Source organism: Lithobates pipiens, unplaced genomic scaffold, assembly GCF_037356315.1.
Source record: "Lithobates pipiens isolate NorthernLeopardFrog02 unplaced genomic scaffold, aLitPip1_a1.2 Scaffold_30, whole genome shotgun sequence".
Taxonomy (NCBI): domain Eukaryota; kingdom Metazoa; phylum Chordata; class Amphibia; order Anura; family Ranidae; genus Lithobates; species Lithobates pipiens.
In genome coordinates, this window is record NW_027507791.1 from 97,945,754 (window position 1) to 97,965,996 (window position 20,243).

At 45.3% G+C, this 20,243-nt stretch overlaps 1 protein-coding gene across 1 annotated transcript in view; it reads right to left on the reverse strand.

Annotated features, from left to right (window-relative positions):
- Positions 1 to 20,243, reverse strand: part of TTC6 (tetratricopeptide repeat domain 6) — a 308,030-nt gene that overhangs the window by 185,638 nt on the left and 102,149 nt on the right. The window contains exons 12-13 of the mRNA XM_077464674.1: positions 14,425 to 14,899; positions 117 to 246 (exon numbers count right to left, since the gene is read on the reverse strand). Of these exons, the coding sequence (XP_077320800.1) occupies positions 117 to 246; positions 14,425 to 14,899 (605 nt within the window). The remainder of the gene's footprint in view (positions 1 to 116; positions 247 to 14,424; positions 14,900 to 20,243) is intronic.

The window sequence follows — 20,243 nt, forward strand, 5'->3', positions numbered from 1 at the left end:
GATTCAAACCGATCACTGCTAAGTGGAAGTGTTAACCACTTGGCCACCTTCACCCAAGTTGCCCCAGTACCAGTATACAGCCCCATACAGGGTACTCAGCTGAGCAAATGTCTTACCTGCATGTGTTTTATTATATTTAATAATGAAGTTCAAGTCATCTAGAGCCTCGTTTGTCTTCCCCTGCAGTAGGAAAATCAGATGTCTATGCCAATATGCATCCAGCAGTTGTGGCTCCTGTTTTATAACCTGTAAAGAAGAAATAAGTGAGCTATGTTTTCCAAATTCTTATATACAGTATATATACACATTGGGATGGTGATGTATTTTTCTAGATCCCATCCATGTGGCAATAGAATTTTGCAATCTCCGCAAAATAAGGTGGAAATACAGTAACTGTTATTGCCATAATTTCTATATGGACTTACAGGACACTAAAAATGGTTATTACTGAGGAAATAACATCTGGCCTGAAGTCTATCTTATCTAACTAATTAGTAATCATGATTCTAATGCCACGTACAGACGATCGGAATTTTGGTCCGAAAAAGCTCTGATGGTTTACCAAACGGAATTTCCAACGGGATTTCGCTCAAGCTGTCTTGCATACACACGGTCACACCAAATTCTGACCGTCAAGAACGCAGTGACGTACAACATGTACGACGGGACTAGAAAAAGGAAGTTCAATACCCAGTATTGAATCTGAGCATGCATGAGTTTTTGCATGTCGGAATTGCATACAAACGATCGGAAGTTTTTCAGTCTGAAAAATTGATAACATGCTCTCAAATTTTTGCTGGTGTGAATTCAGACAGTTAAACTCCAATGGAGCATACACACGATCGCATTTTCTGATGAATCATCAGTCTTTTGCTGGCCGAAATTCTGATCGTGTGTAGGTGAATAGTGAATAGTGAAATGCTAGATGCAGATCTTACTAAGGCCTGGTTCACACCTATGCATTTTTTTGTGTGTTTTCAGTTTTGCAGAAACACACTACAGTCCATTTAACATGGTTTCCGTTCACATCTGTGCATTTTATGAAAATGGCCAGGGACTTTTTTCTGGTTTTTGGTTCCACAGAATTCAATGAATCAAAAACGTGTACTGGAAAATGCAAAATGCACCTGGAATATGCAAACTGCAACCTGCATAGGTAAGAATCAGGCCTCTGCTGAAATCTACTGGAAAACAAATACTTCCAGGAGTGTCCATGTTCCCATACAGTGCTCCATTATTCATCCCACCAACCAGTGAGGATTGCGTGGGACGGAGGAGATCAATGCTCCCAGGAGTTTTGCTTTTCCCAGCAGACAAAGGATTTCTCTTGTATGGAACAGTGTACGCAATGGAATAGGTAAGTATCTACTTTCTTCTTTTTAAAATATACTTCTAATTTATTGACAGGGTCACTTTAATGATATACATTCTTGGGTTATAAACCTAATTCTTGCCTTGCAATTAAATGATAGTTAAAGCAGAGTTCCAGGCTTTTTATCTTTATTAAAAGTCAGCAGTTATAAAAAGTGTAGTTACTGACTTTTAATAAACAGACACTTACCTGTTCCATGGTCCTGCGATGCGGCAAAACAAAGCGTCGATCCTCTCCCCCTCCTCTCCGCCGGCGCCTCCATTGCCACTCTGGGTACCCGGCAGTGACAGCTTTTGGCTTCACGACTGGGCATGCATGGTGCATGTGCGAGTCATGCTGCTCTCCTGAAGTGGACAGGCGAGCTCCTGGGACCTGTGACATGCCCCAGGAGATCACCTAGAAGGAGGGCCGCCTAAGGCGAAAGGAGGAGTCGCCTTGGTGGTCCTTGGGCGTAAGGAGGAAGTGGGACAGGAAGTCTCCCTCCTAACGAAGCCCCCACTCCCCCCCCCCCCCCCCCCAAAAATTGACATGCCAAATGTGGCATGTAAGGAGGCGAGGAGTGCTTAAAGCGGAAGTTCCATTTTTGGGTGGAACTCTGCTTTAAGAAGCCAGTTAAAGCGTATCTAAACCCAAGAACAAATATTGAATTTTCATATATGTATGCACAGTATCTAACAAAAATGAGTACACCCCTGTAAATATTTGTACTATTGTAAATATTACAAATATTTGTAAATATAAAATATAAATATTTTATTATATCTTTTCATGTAACAACACTGAGAAAATGACACTTTGCTACAAGGTAAAGTAGTGAGAGTACAGCTTCTATAACAGTGTAAATATGCTGTACCCTCAAAATAATTCAACACAGCCATTAATGTCTAAACCGCTGGCAACAAAATTAAGCACACCCCTAAGTGAAAATGTCAAAATTGGGCCCAAAGTGTCAATATTTTGTGTGGCCACTGGAGACCTCTTCCACTCCTCCATGACAAAATAGGAAAACGGAACTGGTGGATGTTAGAGACCTTGAGCTTAAGGATGCCCCACAGATGCTCAATAGGGTTTAGGTCTGGAGACATGCTTGGCCAGTCCATCCCCTTTCACCTCAGCTTCTTTAGCATGGCAGTGGTCATCTTGGAGGTGTGTTTGGGGTCGTTATGTTGGAATACTGCTCTGCGACCCAGTCCCTGAAGGGAGGAGATCATGCTCTGCTTCAGTATGTCGCAGTACATGTTGGAATTCTTGGTTCCCTCAATGAACTGTAACTCCCCAGTGCCGGTGTTCTGCCTAATAGTGTCCGCCTATCAAATGCTGTCCGCTCCGTACTGCGCATGCGCAGTACGGAGCAGACGAAGCTTCGGAAAAATTCCGAAGTTGAACGGCGCCTGCGCCGTGAGTGGAGGTGGTGGCCCCACTATCCAAGCAGACATAGGGTTAAGAATTTTAGAGGGCCCCTCGCGGGCGAGCTTCGCTCGCCACGCTTCGGGCTCGGCCTCGCTCCGCTCGGCTCTTTTTTATTCTAACTCTATGTCCACTTGGATAGTGGGGATAGAACCTGGACTCACGGCGCAGGTGCCGTTCATCCTCGGCAATTTTCGGAATCTGTGTTCCTGTGTACTGCGCATGCGCAGTACGCAGGGGACACCATCTGATGGAGGACACTATTTTACAAGACACCGGCAGCACTCATGCAGCCCCAGACCATGACACTCCCACCACCATGCTTGACTGTAGGCAAGACAAACTTGTCTTTGTACGCCTCACCTGGTTGCCGCCACACACGCTTGACACCATCAGAACCAAATAAGTTTATCTTGGTCTCATCAGACCACATGACATGGTTCCAGTAATCCATGTCCTTAGTCTGCTTGTCTTCAGCAAACTTTGCGGGCTTTCTAGTGCATCATCTTAAGAAGATGCTTCCTTCTGAGACAACAGCCATGCAGACCGATTTGATGCAGTATGTGGTTAATGGTCTGAGCACGGACAGGCTGACCCCCAACCCCTTCAGACTCTGTAGCAATGCTGGCAGTACTCATACGTCTATTTCCCAAAGACAACTTCTGGATATGACGCTGAGCATGTGAACTCAACTTCTTTGTAACTGGGAGGGAAAATGGCTAATTGGGGCAAATTTGACATTTTCACTTAGGGGTGCACTCACTTTTGTTGTGTGTTAAATTTGGTTTTATATATTTATAAACACACACACACACACACACACACACACACACACACATACACAGTTACACAGTGGATATAAAAAGTCTACACGCCCCCGCTAAAAAGGCAGGTATCTGTGATGGAAAAATGAGACAAAGATAAATCATTTCAGAACTTTTTCCATCTTTAACCTTCCTAGCGGTATTCCTGAGTGTGGCTCGGGGTGAATTTTCACTACCAAAAGCGGTAACCCCGAGCCCCACTCAGGATTGCATCACAGGATCCAGGCAAAGTTACTTACCTTGTCCCCAGGATCCTGCAATGTCCTCCCGCGAGCGTCGTGACGCATGGGGTCGGAGCCCGGCGGTAAAGTCAAAAAGTACAAAAAACACATGCAGTACACTGTAATCTGTAAGATTACATTACTGTATCAAATCATTTCACATCCCTTTTGTCCCTAGTGCTTTGTCCAGTGCCCTGCATGCACTTTTGTATTATATATGCCATTCTTTCTGCCTGGAAACTTGAGAATGTCAATGGCATCCAAAAAGCATCCCGTTACATCAAAAGCGGTTTTTGACCAGCTAGAAAACAGCAATAGTAAATAAGAATCACTTTCAGAATTGAGCAATAGTGATTCATGGGGAAATTTGTCATCAGACATGGAAAGTGACGACAGCGACAATTCTGCGACTGAGCACATTTCTGTGTTTTTTATATGATTACATTATTGAATACATTTCATTATTATTTTTGATAATTATGTATAGTTATTTATTATATTATAATTTATGATTTTGTGTTTCAAACTTTATCATACCCGGGATGTCTACTAGACTCTTGTTTGGACAGACTTAAGTGAGTTATAAGAATTACAGGCCTACAGTATAAAACGTCAAATTTCTATGCAAAACAATGTACCGCTTTGAGGCGCAAAAATCTGACATAATCATACCGCAAGGGAGGTTAATGTGACCTATAAACTGTACAACTCAGTTGAACAACAAACTGAAATCTTTGAGCTGGAGGAAAATAAAAATAAAAAAATAAAATAATATGGTTGCATAAGTGTGCAAACCCTTAAACTAATACTTTGTCGAAGCACCTTTTGATTTTATTACAACACTCAGTCTTTTGGGGTATGAGTCTATCAGCATGGCAAATCTGGGCACTATTTGCCCACTCTTCTTTGCAAAAACACTCCAAATCTGTCAGATTGCAAGGGCGTCTCCTGTGCACAGCCCTCCTCAGATCACCGCACAGATTTTCAATCGGATTAAGGTCTGGGCTCTGGCTGGGCCATTCCAAAACGTTAACCATCTTCTGGTGAAGCCATTCCTTTGTTGATTTGGATTTATGCTTTGGGTCGTTGTCATGCTGAAAGATGAAGTTCCTCTTTATGTTCAGATTTCTAGCAGAAGCTTGGAGGTTTTGTGCCAATATTGACTGGTATTTGGAACTGTTCGTTCCCTCTACCTTGACTAAGGCTCCTGTTCCAGCTGAAGAAAAATAGCCCCAAAGCATGATGCTGCCACCACCATGCTTCACTGTAGGTATTGTGTTCTTTTGGTGATGTGCAGTGTTTTATCTTTTGGAATTATGTCCAAAAAGTTCAACCTTGGTTTCATCAGATCAGAACACATTTTCCTACATGCTTTTGAGAGACCTCAGATGCGCGTTTGCAAAATTTATCCAGGCTTGGATGTTTTTCTTCATAGGAACATCTTACATCTTGCTACTCTAACCCATAGCCCAGACATATGAAGAATACAGGAGATTGTTGTCACAAGTACCACACAGCCAGTACTTGCCAGATATTCATGCAGCTCCTTTAATGTTGCTGTAGGCCTCTTGGCAGCCTCCCTGACCAGTTGACCACTTCCGTGGTATATCTAAAGCCTTGGAAATTCTTTTGTACCCTTCTCCTGACTGATACCTTTTAACAACGAGATCCCTCTGATGCTTTGGAAGCTCTCTGCAGACCATTGCTTTTGCTGTAGGATGTGACTAAGAAAATATCAGGAAAGACCTACTAGAACAGCTGAACTTTATTTGGGTTTAATCAGAGGCACTTTTAATGATGGCGGGTGTGTACTGACTCCTATTTAACATGAGTTTGAAAGTGATTGCTTAATTATGAACACAGCTACATCCCCAGTTATAAGAGGGTGTGCACACTTATAGAACCACATTATTTTAGTTTTTCCCTTTTACTCCCCACCCCCCCAAAAAAAAAAGATTTCAGTTTGTTTTTCAACTGAGTTTATAGGTTACATTAAAGGTGGAAAGTTCTGAAATGATTCATCTTTGTCTTTTTCGCATCATAGAAACCTGACATGTATATGTATATGTATATATATATATATATATATATATATATATATATATATATATATATATATATATATATATATATATATTGTAAAGTTTGGGGATACTAGCTCCGCTGGACTAAGTGAATAAACCGGTATAAGGTGAAACCAAAATATATTTATTTACAGTTAAATCAAAAATAAAGCTTTTCTTCAGCATACAAAAAAAATTTTTAATTAAAGTCTGCTTATCTTCAGCACAAATAATACGAAAAGAAAGCACCTATAGTTCTGTAGTCAGGTCTTCACCAAAAAGTTTCTTTAGAGTCCTTGTAGAGATCTTTTTGCAGCCTCCAAAACAGCAAAACAGCAATACAACAACACAGCCAAACAGCTCCTCAGACAGGTGTTCATCTCCTTCTCCTCCTCACCACCACCTCTCTACTACTTCCTGTCTTATAGGCTGTCTTCTTGGAGGCTGTTAACCCCCTGTGGGCCGAATCCCTGTGGTCAGGGAGGGAGGCTCTTTCCCACCCAAATGTCACTTCAGAGCCTCCCAAATTCCGGGTCCCAACTATCTCTCTTAAATATAGAGGACCGCGAGTCAGTCTTCTCCCAAAACTATCCCCGGAATTTGTCACCCATTTTTGGGTGACCCCCTGAGGCCTACCAGGATTCCCTTAAAGGGACCACATCCCAAATATAGGCGCTACATAGCACCCGTCCAGGACCCAACCTTGGCGTCCTGTACATATCCCCCCCTCTGCCTCAACGCGGAGGTGTTGGAGGCACCATTTGACACCATACAGTGGACCCGGGAGAGGGCATCGGCATTCTGATGTAGTCTCCCGGATCTGTGCTCCACCACAAAATTGAACTTCTGGAGAGACAGGAACCACCTCATTACTCTGGCATTAGTGTGTTTATTTTGCCTCATCCAGGTCAGTGGGGCGTGGTCGGATACCAGGCGAAACCTTCTGCCTAGGAGGAAATACCGCAAGGAGTCCAAGGCACACTTAATGGCAAGACACTCCCGCTCCACCACCACGTAGTTTTTCTCCGCTGCCGTCAGCTTTCTACTTAGAAAAACTACGTGGTGCTCTTCCCCGTTGATTACCTGCGACAGGACTGCTCCTAACCCCTCATTTGAAGCGTCTGTCTGTCTACAAAATCCTTAGTAAAGTCTGGAGCAACAAGCACCGGATCCTGGCACAATGCCGTCTTAAGCTTCTGAAAAGTTTTTCGGCATCGTCATTCCATTTTACCATCACTGACTTTCTGCCTTTGGTCAGGTCAGTCAAGGGTGCAGCAATGGTGGCAAAGTTGGGGATAAACCTCCGGTAGTAGCCAACTATGCCCAAAAATGCTCTGACCTGCTTCTTGGTTAGGGGCCAGTCCTGTATGGATTTCACTTTACTCATTTGGGGCTTTACCAGCCCTCTACCCACAATGTACCCTAGGTACTTGGCTTCCTCCACCCCAACTGTACATTTTTCTGGATTGATGGTGAATCCTGCTCTTCTCAAGGAGTCTACGACTGCCTGAACTCGGGGAAGATGTGACTCCCAATCAGGGCTGAAGATGACGATGTCATCCAAATAAACCCAAGCATACCGATGATGTGGACGCAAAGTTTTGTCCATGGCCCTTTGGAACGTAGCGGGGGCAGAGTGTAAACCAAATGGCATTCGTTTGTACTGGAAGTGGCCTTCCGGGGTAGAGAAGGCCGTTTTCTCCCTAGCTTCCTTGGTCAGGGGAATCTGCCAGTACCCATTTGTGAGGTCCAGCGTGGTAATATACCTGGCAGGCCCCAACCTCTCAATGAGCTCACCTACCCATGGCATGGGATAAGCATCAAACTTGGAGATTTCATTCAGTTTTCTAAAATCATTGCAGAAGCGAAGAGTGCCGTTGGGTTTGATGACATTGGTGAGTTCCAGCAACCCTGAAAACATGTCCCTATTTCTTTGAAGAAACTACTTTGCTTGCTGGGTTTGGGGTCTAGTTAAGGTAGCAGCCACCTGCACCAGGTCGATCCCTGCATGGTCTCCTGACTGTACCGCTACCACCGCGGATACCTGGTCTCTGTCTCTCCAGGGTTTCAACAAATTCACGTGGTAGATCTGGTATGGTTTCCTTTTCCCTGGCTGGTGTACCTTGTAGTTTACCTCCCCCACTTTTTCCACTATCTCAAATGGGCCTTGCCACTTGGCCAAGAACTTGCTCTCCACTGTGGGTATTAGGACAGCCACCCGGTCTCCTACTTGAAACTGTCTGACTTTCGCAGACCGGTTATACACCCTTTTTTGGGCTTCCTGAGCCCTCTGCATGTGCTCCCTCACCAGCGGCATCACCTTAGCCACCCTCTCTCGCATTTGAGAGATATGCTCTACTATGGTTTTGTGTGGTGAGGACTCACTTTCCCACGTTTCCTTTACCAGATCTAGCAACCCCCGAGGCCATCGCCCATGCACTAGCTCAAATTGGGAGAAGCCCGTGGATGCTTGTGGAACCTCCCGGATGGCAAACAAAAGGGCAGGGTGTAACATATCCCAATCCTTCCCGTCCTTCTGGACGACTCTTTTTAGCATGGTCTTTAAAGTTTTGTTAAACCTCTCAACTAGGCCATCGGTCTGCGGGTGATAGACGGACGTCCGCAACTGATTGATTTGAAACAGTTTGCACAGGTCCGCCATCACCTTTGACATAAAAGGGGTGCCCTGGTCCGTTAATATCTCTTTGGGAAAACCAGTTCGCGAAAACATTTGAAATAGTTCCCAGGCAATGGCTTTAGAGAAAGTTTTCCTCAAAGGAACTGCTTCTGGGTACCTGGTTGCGTAGTCTAGGATGACTAATATATACTGGTGCCCCCTTGCCGATTTTACCAGGGGTCCCATGAGATCCATAGCGATCCGCTCGAATGGAACCTCAATAATTGGTAAGGGTACCAGAGGGCTTCTATAGTGGGGCACTGGAGCAGTTAACTGGCAAACGGGACAAGATGCACAATATCTTTTAACCTCAACCTTCACCCCTGGCCAGTAAAACCGGTCGGTTATCCTGGCCTCTGTTTTCTCTGCCCCCAAGTGTCCTCCCAGTGCGTCGTTGTGGGCTAGATCGAGTAGCATTCGCCTATACGGTTGGGGAACCAGCAACTGCTCTATAGTTTCCCCACGGCTTTCAGCCACTCGATAAAGCAAGTTCCTCTTTAACACAAAATGAGGAAACCTCTGATCTGCTCCTGGCATTTGTGAGACCCCATCCACAACAGAAACCTGCTCTCGGGCATTGACCAAGGTAGGATCCCGCAACTGGGCGGTGCCAAACGCACCCCTAGGTACATCTAGATCTGGGTGTACTGGCCTTGAGGATGTTTCCCCTTCACTTTCCTCAACCGGGGACTGCAATGGTGAGAGCTCCTCATCATCCTCCTCCAGCATAACTTGTAATGGGAAGACTCCCCCCCCCCCCCCTCAGAGTTTAACTCGGTTTTGCAATCTGAAACAGACACATCCTTCAACTTAATATTCTCTACAGTATCATTATCAATAATGGGTATCTCTGTATCAGTGGGGTGGGTTGTGTGGGTTTCAGGCGCAGGTCCCTCAGACTCTCCTGGCTGTCCTGGCAGCCCCATCTGTACCTGGCTCCACAGTTCAAAAAATAGTGGACAGTTCCGCCCCACTATAATGTCATGTATTAGGCTTCTCACTACCCCGACCTCTTGGGTCACTGAGGTATGGCCATAGGACACAGTCACCGAAACCATGGGGTACTCCTTGGTGTCCCCATGGATGCACACTACCCGTAGGGTTTTCCTTACAGGGCCAAGTCTCCCAATCACCCTGGCATGTACCAATGTTACCATGCTACCAGAGTCCAGTAGCGCCCTGGCAGGAAGGTGGTTCACCCACACTTCACACTCAAACTGTCCTGCAATTGGATCCAGGTAAGTGGTGCAGACTCTTTGCACGTAGAAGGAGCTTCTTCGACCACTCCCGCAGTCCATAGGCTCCTCCTGAAGTGGGCATTGCGCCCGGGTATGTCCCCAGGACCGACATCGCCAACACTGTAGGTCTCCTGTTCTTGGGACAGGAACCACTCTTCGAGGTTCTGTAGCAGACGATGCGGTTTTGCGGATCCCAACGTCTGGTAGGGCTTCTCTCCTAGGCGCTATGGCTGGTCTGGTTGCCCTTGGTGTGGGTTCCCTACGCCTGGCAGGCCCAAGCAGGTCCTCCACCATGGTGTACCTTTCAACCAACTCCACCAGCTGGTCAGCGGTTGCGGGGTCTCCATGGCTTACCCAGCGCTGTAGGTCATCTGGCAGGGACCGCAGGTACCAGTCCATCACTATTCATTCCACCATCTGTGGGCCTGACAGTTTTTCTGGCAGCAGCCATTTTTTAACCAGCTGAACCAGTTCATGCATTTGCGACCTGGGTGGTCGGTCAGGTTTGTACCGCCAGCGATGCACCCTCTGAGCCCGGACAGCTGTGGTCACTCCTAGGCGGGCCAGGATCTCTGCCTTCAGACGCTCATAGTCGCTGATATGTTCCGCTGGGAGGTCAAAATAGGCCTTTTGCGGGTCACCGGTGAGGAAAGGGGAGATAATGCCGGCCCATTGGTCACGGGGCCACCCCTCTCTCTCCGCTATCCTCTCAAAGGTGGTGAGAAAGGCCTGTACATCATCGCTGGGCATTACTTTTTGTAAAAAATGGCTGGCCCTCACAGACACCTGGTTGCCAGTGGCGACAGCCGCTTGTTCACGTCCCTGAGCCAGCCGCTGTACTGCCTCCTGCAAGGCAGCCACCTGTGCTTGAGTGGACTCCTGCTGAGCAGTAAACTGGGCGGGTAGCAGCCGTGTGCTTTCCTGTTGTGCAGCTATGACCTGTGCCAGGGCCTGCTGCTGCTGAGCCATCGCTTCCTCATGGCGACGGTTTGCGTCTGCTGAAGCTTGCTGCCGGGTCACGGTGGCTTGTGCCAAAGCCCTGATGACCTCCTCCATGTCTTTGCCTGCTGCTTGCAGCGTCTGGGCTGGCTTCACCCAAGACATGCAATTTGTACACAGCCTCTTTTTTAAATGTCAGTTTTAAAAAGATTTTTGTGGCTGCAAATGCACTTTTGCCCGCATTCTCCACCAGTTGTAAAGATTGGGGATTCTAGCTCCGCAGGACTAAGTGCATAAACCGGTATAAGGTGAAACCAAAATATTTTTATTTATAGTTACTAGAACAGCTAAACTTTATTTGGGTTTAATCAGAGGCACTTTTAATGATGGCGGGTGTGTACTGACTCCTATTTAACATGAGTTTGAAAGTGATTGCTTAATTAGGAACACAGCTACATCCCCAGTTATAAGAGGGTGTGCACACTTATAGAACCACATTATTTTAGTTTTTCCCTTTTACTCCCCACCCCCCCAAAAAAAAAAGATTTCAGTTTGTTTTTCAACTGAGTTTATAGGTCACATTAAAGGTGGAAAGTTCTGAAATGATTCATCTTTGTCTAACTTTTTCGCATCATAGAAACCTGACATGTATATGTATATATATATATATATATATATATATATATATATATATATATATATATATATACAGTATATATATATATATATATATATATATATATATATATATATATATATATATATATATATATTGTAAAGTTTGGGGATACTAGCTCCGCTGGACTAAGTACATAAACCGGTATAAGGTGATACCAAAATATATTTATTTATAAAAAACAAATGTAAATTAAAGTCTGCTTATCTTCAGCACAAATAATACGAAAAGAAAGCACCTATAGTTCTGTAGTCAGGTCTTCACCAAAAAGTTTCTTTAGAGTCCTTGCAGAGATCTTTTTGAAGCCTCCAAAACAGCAAAACAGCAATACAACAACACAGCCAGACAGCTCCTCAGACAGGTGTTCATCTCCTTCTCCTCCTCACCACCACCTCTCTACTATTTCCTGTCTTATAGGCTGTCTTCTTGGAGGCTGTTAACCCCCTGTGGGCCGAATCCCTGTGGTCAGGGAGGGAGGCTCTTTCCCACCCAAATGTCACTTCAGAGCCTCCCAAATTCCGGGTCCCAACTATCTCTCTTAAATATAGAGGACCGCGAGTCAGTCTTCTCCCAAAACTATCCCCGGAATTTGTCACCCATTTTTGGGTGACCCCCTGAGGCCTACCAGGATTCCCTTAAAGGGACCACATCCCGAATATAGGCGCTACATAGCACCCGTCCAGGACCCAACCTTGGCGTCCTGTACAATATATATATATATATATATATATATATATATATATATATATATATATATATATATATATATATATATACACACACACACACACACACACACACACCCCTTGAAATTTTCCACATGTTGCCATGTTACAACCAAAACATTTGAATTTTTTTTATTGGGATTTTATGTGATAGACCAACTCAAAGTGGCACATAATTGTGAAGTGGAAGGAAAATGATAAATGGTTTTCAAAATGTTTTACAAATAAATATCTGAAAAGTGTGCCGTGCATTTGTATTCAGTCCCCTTTACTCTGATAGCCCTAACTAAAATCTAGTGGAACCATTTGTTTTCAGAAGTCACCTAATTAGTAACTAGAGTCCACCTGTGTGTAATTTAATCTCAGTATAAATACAGCTGTTCTCTTAAGCCCTCAGATGTCTGTTAGAGAACCTTAGAGAACACACAGCATTGTGAAGGCCAATGTACACACCAGACAGGTCAGGGATAAAGTTGTGGAGAAAAAACCACCCAATCGCTTACAACTGAGATTTACTCGGTGGTGATCAGGTGGTCTACACCTGGTTGTTGGGGGGACCGCATGCTCATCATGGGCTTCTGGCTGTGCTCTATTACCTTTGTGGTAACAACTAGCAGACCTGGGCTGTGATGTTTAGTGTTATCTTGAACAGGGTTATTGACCATGTTGTGGTCACATTGAAATGTTCTGATTTCTAGTAGCTTTGTTAACAGTATATTTGCTCTCTGCCTTGCCTACTTACGTGAGGATAGCCCATAGTAATCTTAGTTGAATAAATATACTATCTTGCTTGAGCCAATGCCTTTTTCCTAAGGCTGCTTTCACACTGGGGCGGTATTCAGGTGTTACAGCGCTAAAAATAGCGCCTGTGTAACGCCTGAAAAAAACCGGCCCCTTTAACTCCAGTGTGAAAGCCGGAGGGCTTTCACACTGGAGCGATGCGCTGGCAGAACGGTGAAAAAAGTCCTGCTAGCCGCATCTTTGCAGCGGTGAAGGAGCGGTGTATTCACCGCTCCTATACCGCTCCTACCCATTGAAATCAATGGGACACCGCGGCAATACCGCCGGCAAAGCGCCGCTGCATCGGCGCTTTGCGGGCGGGTTTAACCCCTTTTCGGCCGCTAGCGGGGGTTAAAACCACCCCGCTAGCGCCCGCACACCGCCGCTAAAACGACGGTAAAGCGCCGCTAAAAATAGCGGCGCTTTACCGCCGACGCTGCTCCCGCCCCAGTGTGAAAGCAGCCTAACTGTTACACCTTTACATAATTGTTTACATATATTATGTGTCTTTCTTTCCGTTAATTGACTGTATTAGATGCCGAGTGGTTCTGATGGACTACTGCTCCCCCAGATGTGCTGAAACTTGGGTAGGACATTAGTCTTGGTTAAGCGCCATACCTCCAATGGACTTTTTGCCCCGATAATAGTGACAACTATGTTAAATGGATTTATTCTACTCCAAGTTTTACTCGCCCTTTTTTTGTTTCATTACATAATCTTCTCTTGTCCTTTACTGGCCTCTCCTTCCCTTTTTTTTTTTTCTCTCTCTTCTGGTGTCCACAGGGGTTGTGTTTGGTGGAACCATTTAATCTTATTACTTCTTCTCGCTAAATATCTCAAGAGACAGCTGATAGATATAGCTTGTTTGCAGGAAACACATTTTTCAACTATGTGTTTGACAAAATGTGGAAAATTTCAAGGGGTACTTTTTCAAGGCACTATATATATATATATATATATATATATATATATATATATATATATATATCTCAAATAATGTAGCTTACCAGTGCTTAGATGTGGTGGCTGTATTTGTTTTCCTTTTTGACGCTTTTTTTTCCTCCTTTAAACTGATAAACCTGCCATGAACTCACTTCCTGTCCTAGGATGACAAATGTACCAAGCTGTGTTGTCACCCTATGATAAGTAGTGTGTTAGGGATACACAAAGTCCAGGAAGATAGCTGGGAACAATGCTAACTCATAACATTCCAAACAAAGAGTATAAGAAGCTATCAGCACACAAGATTTCTAATTTTTTTACACCGAACAGATCTAAAGGAACCAAAAAGACAACATTTATTGTAAGTTTAAATACACTTTTAATCTAAAAAGTCTGAACCTTCATGTATTATTGTTCCAGGGCAGTGGCTTACTAGGTAGTGATGCGAGGATCAGGATGACAGCCCCCAGTCTGCACATACATTAAGACAGCAAGAACATCCTCACAGGTCAACTTTCATAAATAAATGTTAGGAATTTTTTTTAACGTTTTCTTCTTACCATATCTAAATCTTGCAAGGCGAGGTGTAGATTTCCTAGTTTTCTGTGCAGGGCGCCTCTTCTGCAGTAGTGGAATACAGATGGTCTCTCCTGCTTCTCTATTAAACTGGTGAGATAGGAAATCTCACTCTCCACATCTTGCACAGATGCTGCTGGGTCCTCTACAAGAACAGGCGGTACTGAATCCATGCCTGCTGTCCATGAGGTCTCCTTTTTTTCAGGATCAGGCAGAATCGCAGGACCAGCTATATCAAAGTACTGTACTTCATCTTCCATAGACGCCTGACTTGGTGGAAAAACTTCATCAAACCAACTATTCCAGATGTCTCTCACCCATTCTCGAAGATCCTGATTGGTTTGGGCACCACCGTGTGTTCTTATGAAGGATGAAAAGTCTAACTGGCGAGGGAGACTGGAGCTCCGCAGATGCTGAGTGGGTCTTGAACCAATGGGCATTCTTTCAACGGACACAGATCTGTATGGATATAAATATAAGCCAGAGCTGTAATTTTGACTACAAATATTTGTATTTTATGTGGACAAAAGACAAAAAGAACAAGAATTTGTTCAACATTAGGAGACTTTCTAGGCACAACATGAGGCGAAGACACTAATATAAAACCAATCTTTTATCAACAAAGGATTGGAAATGGACACCCATCATGATCTGGTGTATACCAACTGAACACATTTCGCAGTAGACTTTTTCTTCTTCAGGACAGTTAGGTTTATGTGTTGAAATTCATCTGGTGGTATGTCAAAATTCATGCAAATGTATAGGTCTTGGGGCAGACAAAGGGCTGGACAGAACTGCAATATCCAGGAGATGACCACAATTAGCGGTAAAATGGAGGACCGGGACAAACAAAAGGCATGTGGTATAATGGACACAATCCTATGTAAAAGGAAAATAAAGGAATTGACACTAATGGATGTGCTATTCCTCAAATGAAAATAAGGGGGATAATCCCCTGAAAGGCTAGCCGAGTGAGCTCCTGGAATAAGTATTACAGATCCACCCAAAGAAGGAAAGTTACATCTGTCTTGTGTACATACATAGTTCCTGCTGCCCATTATTGTATTTCATGTGCAAGTACAGTATAATCCCATTATACTGACATTGTCATTTGATGCTGCATGGTGTATGCTAAGACTTGTGGTGAATAGATTGTAATGTGTAGATGGTTTTAATGGTATGTTTAATAGACATGTGCATTCGTTTTCATCCGAATGCATTTTCGTCCGAATTTCAGGTATTTTCGTTTTCGTTTTGACAAACGATAACGAAAGCACAGAATCCGAAAAACGAAAGATTCGACATAAATAAATGCTTTATTTTCGTTTTCCTTGTTACAACAGTTCGATATAGAATAGGAGATTCGACGTGACTCTGACAATAACAATCTGTGTCTATAGAACCTGTGGTCGAATGTGCCTAACCTTACCTCTATTAGTCCAAGATTATATAGAGAAAATATTCAACAAGAGAAAAAAGATTTGACCGAGAGAAAAGATTCTGCAAGTTACTGTTCTAAAAAGTGTTTGGGGACCTGGGTCCTGCCCCAGGGGACATGTATCAATGCAAAAAAAAGTTTTAAAAACAGACGTTTTTTCAGAAGCAGTGATTTTAATAATGATTAAAGTGAAACAATAAAAGTGTAATATTCCTTTAAATTTCGTAGCTGGGGGGTGTGTATAGTATGCCTGTGAAGGGGCGCATGTTTCTGGTGCTTAGAACTGTCCCTGCACAAAGTGTCATTTATGCAGGAAAAAAAGTCCTTTAAAATCACTCCCAGCTATTATGAATCAATGACTTTCAATGAGTGTTCTCTGTATTACGGAGCCGACAATTCATAATAGCTGCAAGTGATTTTAAAGGACTTTTTTTCCTGCATAAATTACACTTTGTGCAGGCACAGTTCTAAGCACCAGAAACATGTGCCCCTTCACAGGCATACTATACACAACCCCCAGCTACGAAATTTAAAGGAATATTACACTTTTATTGTTTCACTTTAGTCATAATTAAAGTGGAGGGCCACCCTGAAAAAAATAAAAATATTAAAAATTACAAAAAAATCGAAAAAAAAAAAATGAAAAATTTTTTTTTTTATTACTTACCAGAAGTGCCTGTTGCTAGGCACATAATCCTAATCTTCCTCTTCCTCCACCGCGGAGATCTTCTTTCTTCTCTCCTCCGTGCAGCGTCTTCTGGGTAATGGGTCGCGCTGTGTTCTGGGAACTGTGTGTTCCAGAACACAGCGCGTCCAATTCACAAAGCGCTGCGTGACTTGCGCATGCGCAGTAGGAAACGGGCAGTGAAGCCGTAAGGCTCCACTGCCTGTTTCCCTTACAAGGAATGGCGGCGCCGGGACCCGAGAGCCGAGGGACGGGGCGGCCTCGGGCGGCCGACATCGCGGACGCCCTGGACAGGTAAGTGGGCTGATTAAGTCAGCAGCTGCAGTGTTTGCAGCTGCTGACTTTTTTTTTTTTTTTTTTTTTTAAACAGCCCTCCGCTTTAAAATCACTGCTCCCGAAAAAACGTCCGTTTTTAAAAAAAAATTTTGCATTGATACATGTCCCCTGGGGCAGGACCCAGGTCCCCAAACACTTTTTAGGACAGTAACTTGCATATTAGGCCGCGTACACACGGGCGGACTGTCTATCCAACTTAGTCCGCTGAAACACATTTCAGCGGACAGTCCGCTCGTGTGTGGGCTTCAGCGGACTTTTTCAGCGGACAGTCTGACGGACTAAGTCTTTCGGAATGTTGGAAAGACTGTCCGCTGGACTTGCATTTCGGCGGACAATCCGCCCGTGTGTGTGCCAGTCCGCCCTACTTTTGAAATGAGCGGACTTTTCCCGCCCGGAGAAAAGTCCGCTCATTTTGAGCGGGTATCCAGGTAGGCGGGGCCCGCGATGGAGACGTCGCTGACCCCGCCGCCTGGAATGGAATTAAAGGGGAACCCCAACGCCGAAAAAAATCGGCGTGGGGGTCCCCCCCAAGTCCACAACAGACCCTTGTCCGAGCATGCTACCCGGCCGGCCAGGAAAGGGGGGCGAGCGAGCGCCCCCCCTCCTGAGCCGTACCAGGCCCTCAACATGGGGGGGTGCCTTGGGGAAGGGGGGCCGCGCGGCCCCCCCCACCCCAAAGCACCTTGTCCCCATGTCGATGAGGACAAGGGCCTCTTCCCGACAACCCTGGCCGTTGGTTGTCGGCGTCTGTGGGCGGGGGGCTTATCGGAATCCGGGAGCCCCCTTTAATAAGGGGGCCCCCGGATACCGGCCCCCCACCCTATGTGAATGAGTATGGGGTACAATGTACCCCTACCCATTCACCTGTAAAATAAAAGTACCAAAAAAAAACACAACACACGAGATAAAATATTTTATTGCACAGCTCCGGGGTCTTCCGTCTTCGGGGGTCTTCTCGCCGGACTCCTCCGCTATCTTCTTGTAGCTCTTTTGCTAGTGGAGGAGTCCGGCTTTCTTCCTCGTCGGCGGCCTCTTCTCCCGACTTCGGGGGTCTTGTCCCCCTCTTCGGTTCTTCTGCCGGTCTTCTGTCGCCGCCGCCCCTTCCGTTCTTCTTCTTCTTCTTCTTCTCCAGGAGATGTTGCCTCGACGATCTCTCCGGCCGGAATGCCAGGGACGCACTGCGCGGCCACTTATATAGGGACAATGGGGCGGTGTCACATGGCTTTATGTCACATGGGTTGGTCACATGGTGACCCCGCCCCCTTACGATGTCATAGTCCCCATGTGACATCAACCCATGTGACCAACCCATGTGACATAAAGCCATGTGACACCGCCCCATTGTCCCTATGTAAGTGGCCGCGCAGCGCGTCCCTGGCATTGTGGCCGGAGAGAGCGTTGAGGCAACATCTCCTGGAAAAGAAGAAGAGGAAGAAGAAGAAGAACGGAAGGCGGCGGCGACGGCGGCGACAGAAGACCGGGCCACCGCCTGCAAAAGAGCTATAAGAAGGCGCGGTGGCCCGGCAGAAGAACCGAAGAGGGGGACAAGACCCCCGAAGTCGGGAGAAGAGGCCGGCGGCGAGGAAGAAAGCCGGAATCCTCCGCTAGCAAAAGAGCTACAAGAAGATAGCGGAGGAGTCCGGCGAGAAGACCCCCGAAGATGGAAGACCCCCGGAGCTGTGCAATAAAATATTTTATCTCGTGTGTTGTGTTTTTTTTTGGTACTTTTATTTTACAGGTGAATGGGTAGGGGTACATTGTAACCCATACTCATTCACATAGGGTGGGGGGCCGGTATCCGGGGGCCCCCTTATTAAAGGGGGCTCCCGGATTCCGATAAGCCCCCCGCCCGCAGACCCCGACAACCAACGGCCAGGGTTGTCGGGAAGAGGCCCTTGTCCTCATCGACATGGGGACAAGGTGCTTTGGGGTGGGGGGGCCGCGCTGCCCCCCCTTCCCCAAGGCACCCCCCCATGTTGAGGGCACGCGGCCTGGTACGGCTCAGGAGGGGGGCGCTCGCTCGCCCCCCTTTCCTGGCCGGCCGGGTAGCGTGCTCGGACAAGGGTCTGTTGTGGACTTTGGGGGGACCCCCACGCCGATTTTTTTCGGCGTTGGGGTTCCCCTTTAAGTCCATACCAGGCGGCGGGGCCAGCGACGTCTCCGTCGCGGGCCCCGCCTACCTGGAGACGCGCTCGAAATGAGCGGACTTTCCTCCGCGTATGTGGGCGAGTCCGTTCATTTCACAAGTAGGGCGGATAGTATGGCGGACTTAGTCTGCCGTATTAGTCCGCTCAAAAAGTGCCGTGTGTGGGCAAGTCCGTTCATTTGAAAGTATGACGGACTGTCCGTCGGATTGTCTGACGGACTAAGTTGGCCAGACAGTCCGCCACGTGTGTACGCGGCCTTAGCCTTTAAAATTAGCACTTTAGATTTTGAACATTGGAGTCCCATAGACTTTAATAGGGTTCTAAAGTTCACAGGAAGTATGCTATATACTAGCTCTGTCGAATCTTCTTTATACATTCGACAGACACCATAAGCCTTCAAAGACAGATTCGACCGTAATTCATGTGGATTTTCGGACGAATGCAATTTTTGAATGAAAAACTAAATAAATAAAAACAAATTTCGGGAGTAACTAAATTAATTCATTTTTCAGACGAAAACTAAATTCCGAAACAAAATATTTTACTCTGCAAATGTCTAATGTTTAAAGCAAATCTTAAATATGCAAACCAAATTTAAAAGAATACGCTTTAAAATCATAGTAATAACAAAACCACATTAATAAAAAAAGAACCCTGCATGCCCATACACTGCCCTCAAAAAAAGTTTCTCATGGCACAATTGTTGGTGCCAAGTAAATTCTTGTGCCAGGTCCTCCACTGGGAGTACAACAGAGTAATAAGACTGTAATGTCGCATGCCCAGTGCAGGAAGGTCACCACAATAATGTTAGTACTATGCCAGCAATGTGAAGAGAACAGTACAGGTGCATAGAAGTGGTGCAGAAAAAGGTATTTTTGTACTCACATTAAAATCCATTTCTAGAAGTCCATTGAGCGACAAAGCTTTAATGATATAAAGCAATGAAATGTTATACTGCTGCCTGCAAGAGAATTGGGCACTAGGTAATAAAACTAGAGGTCTGGCCTTTAAAGATATAACCCCTTAGATCTCACCAGTTGTAGCAAGTAATCCAAAGAGAAAAACCGTAGTGAAGGGAGAGATCTGTCCATAAATGGGCAATAATAATTTTTCTCTATCATCCATTGAGGGACACATTTCTTATGATATCATGCAAAGTAGCAGCTCAAACAGAGAAGTGGGCAAAAATAACAACAG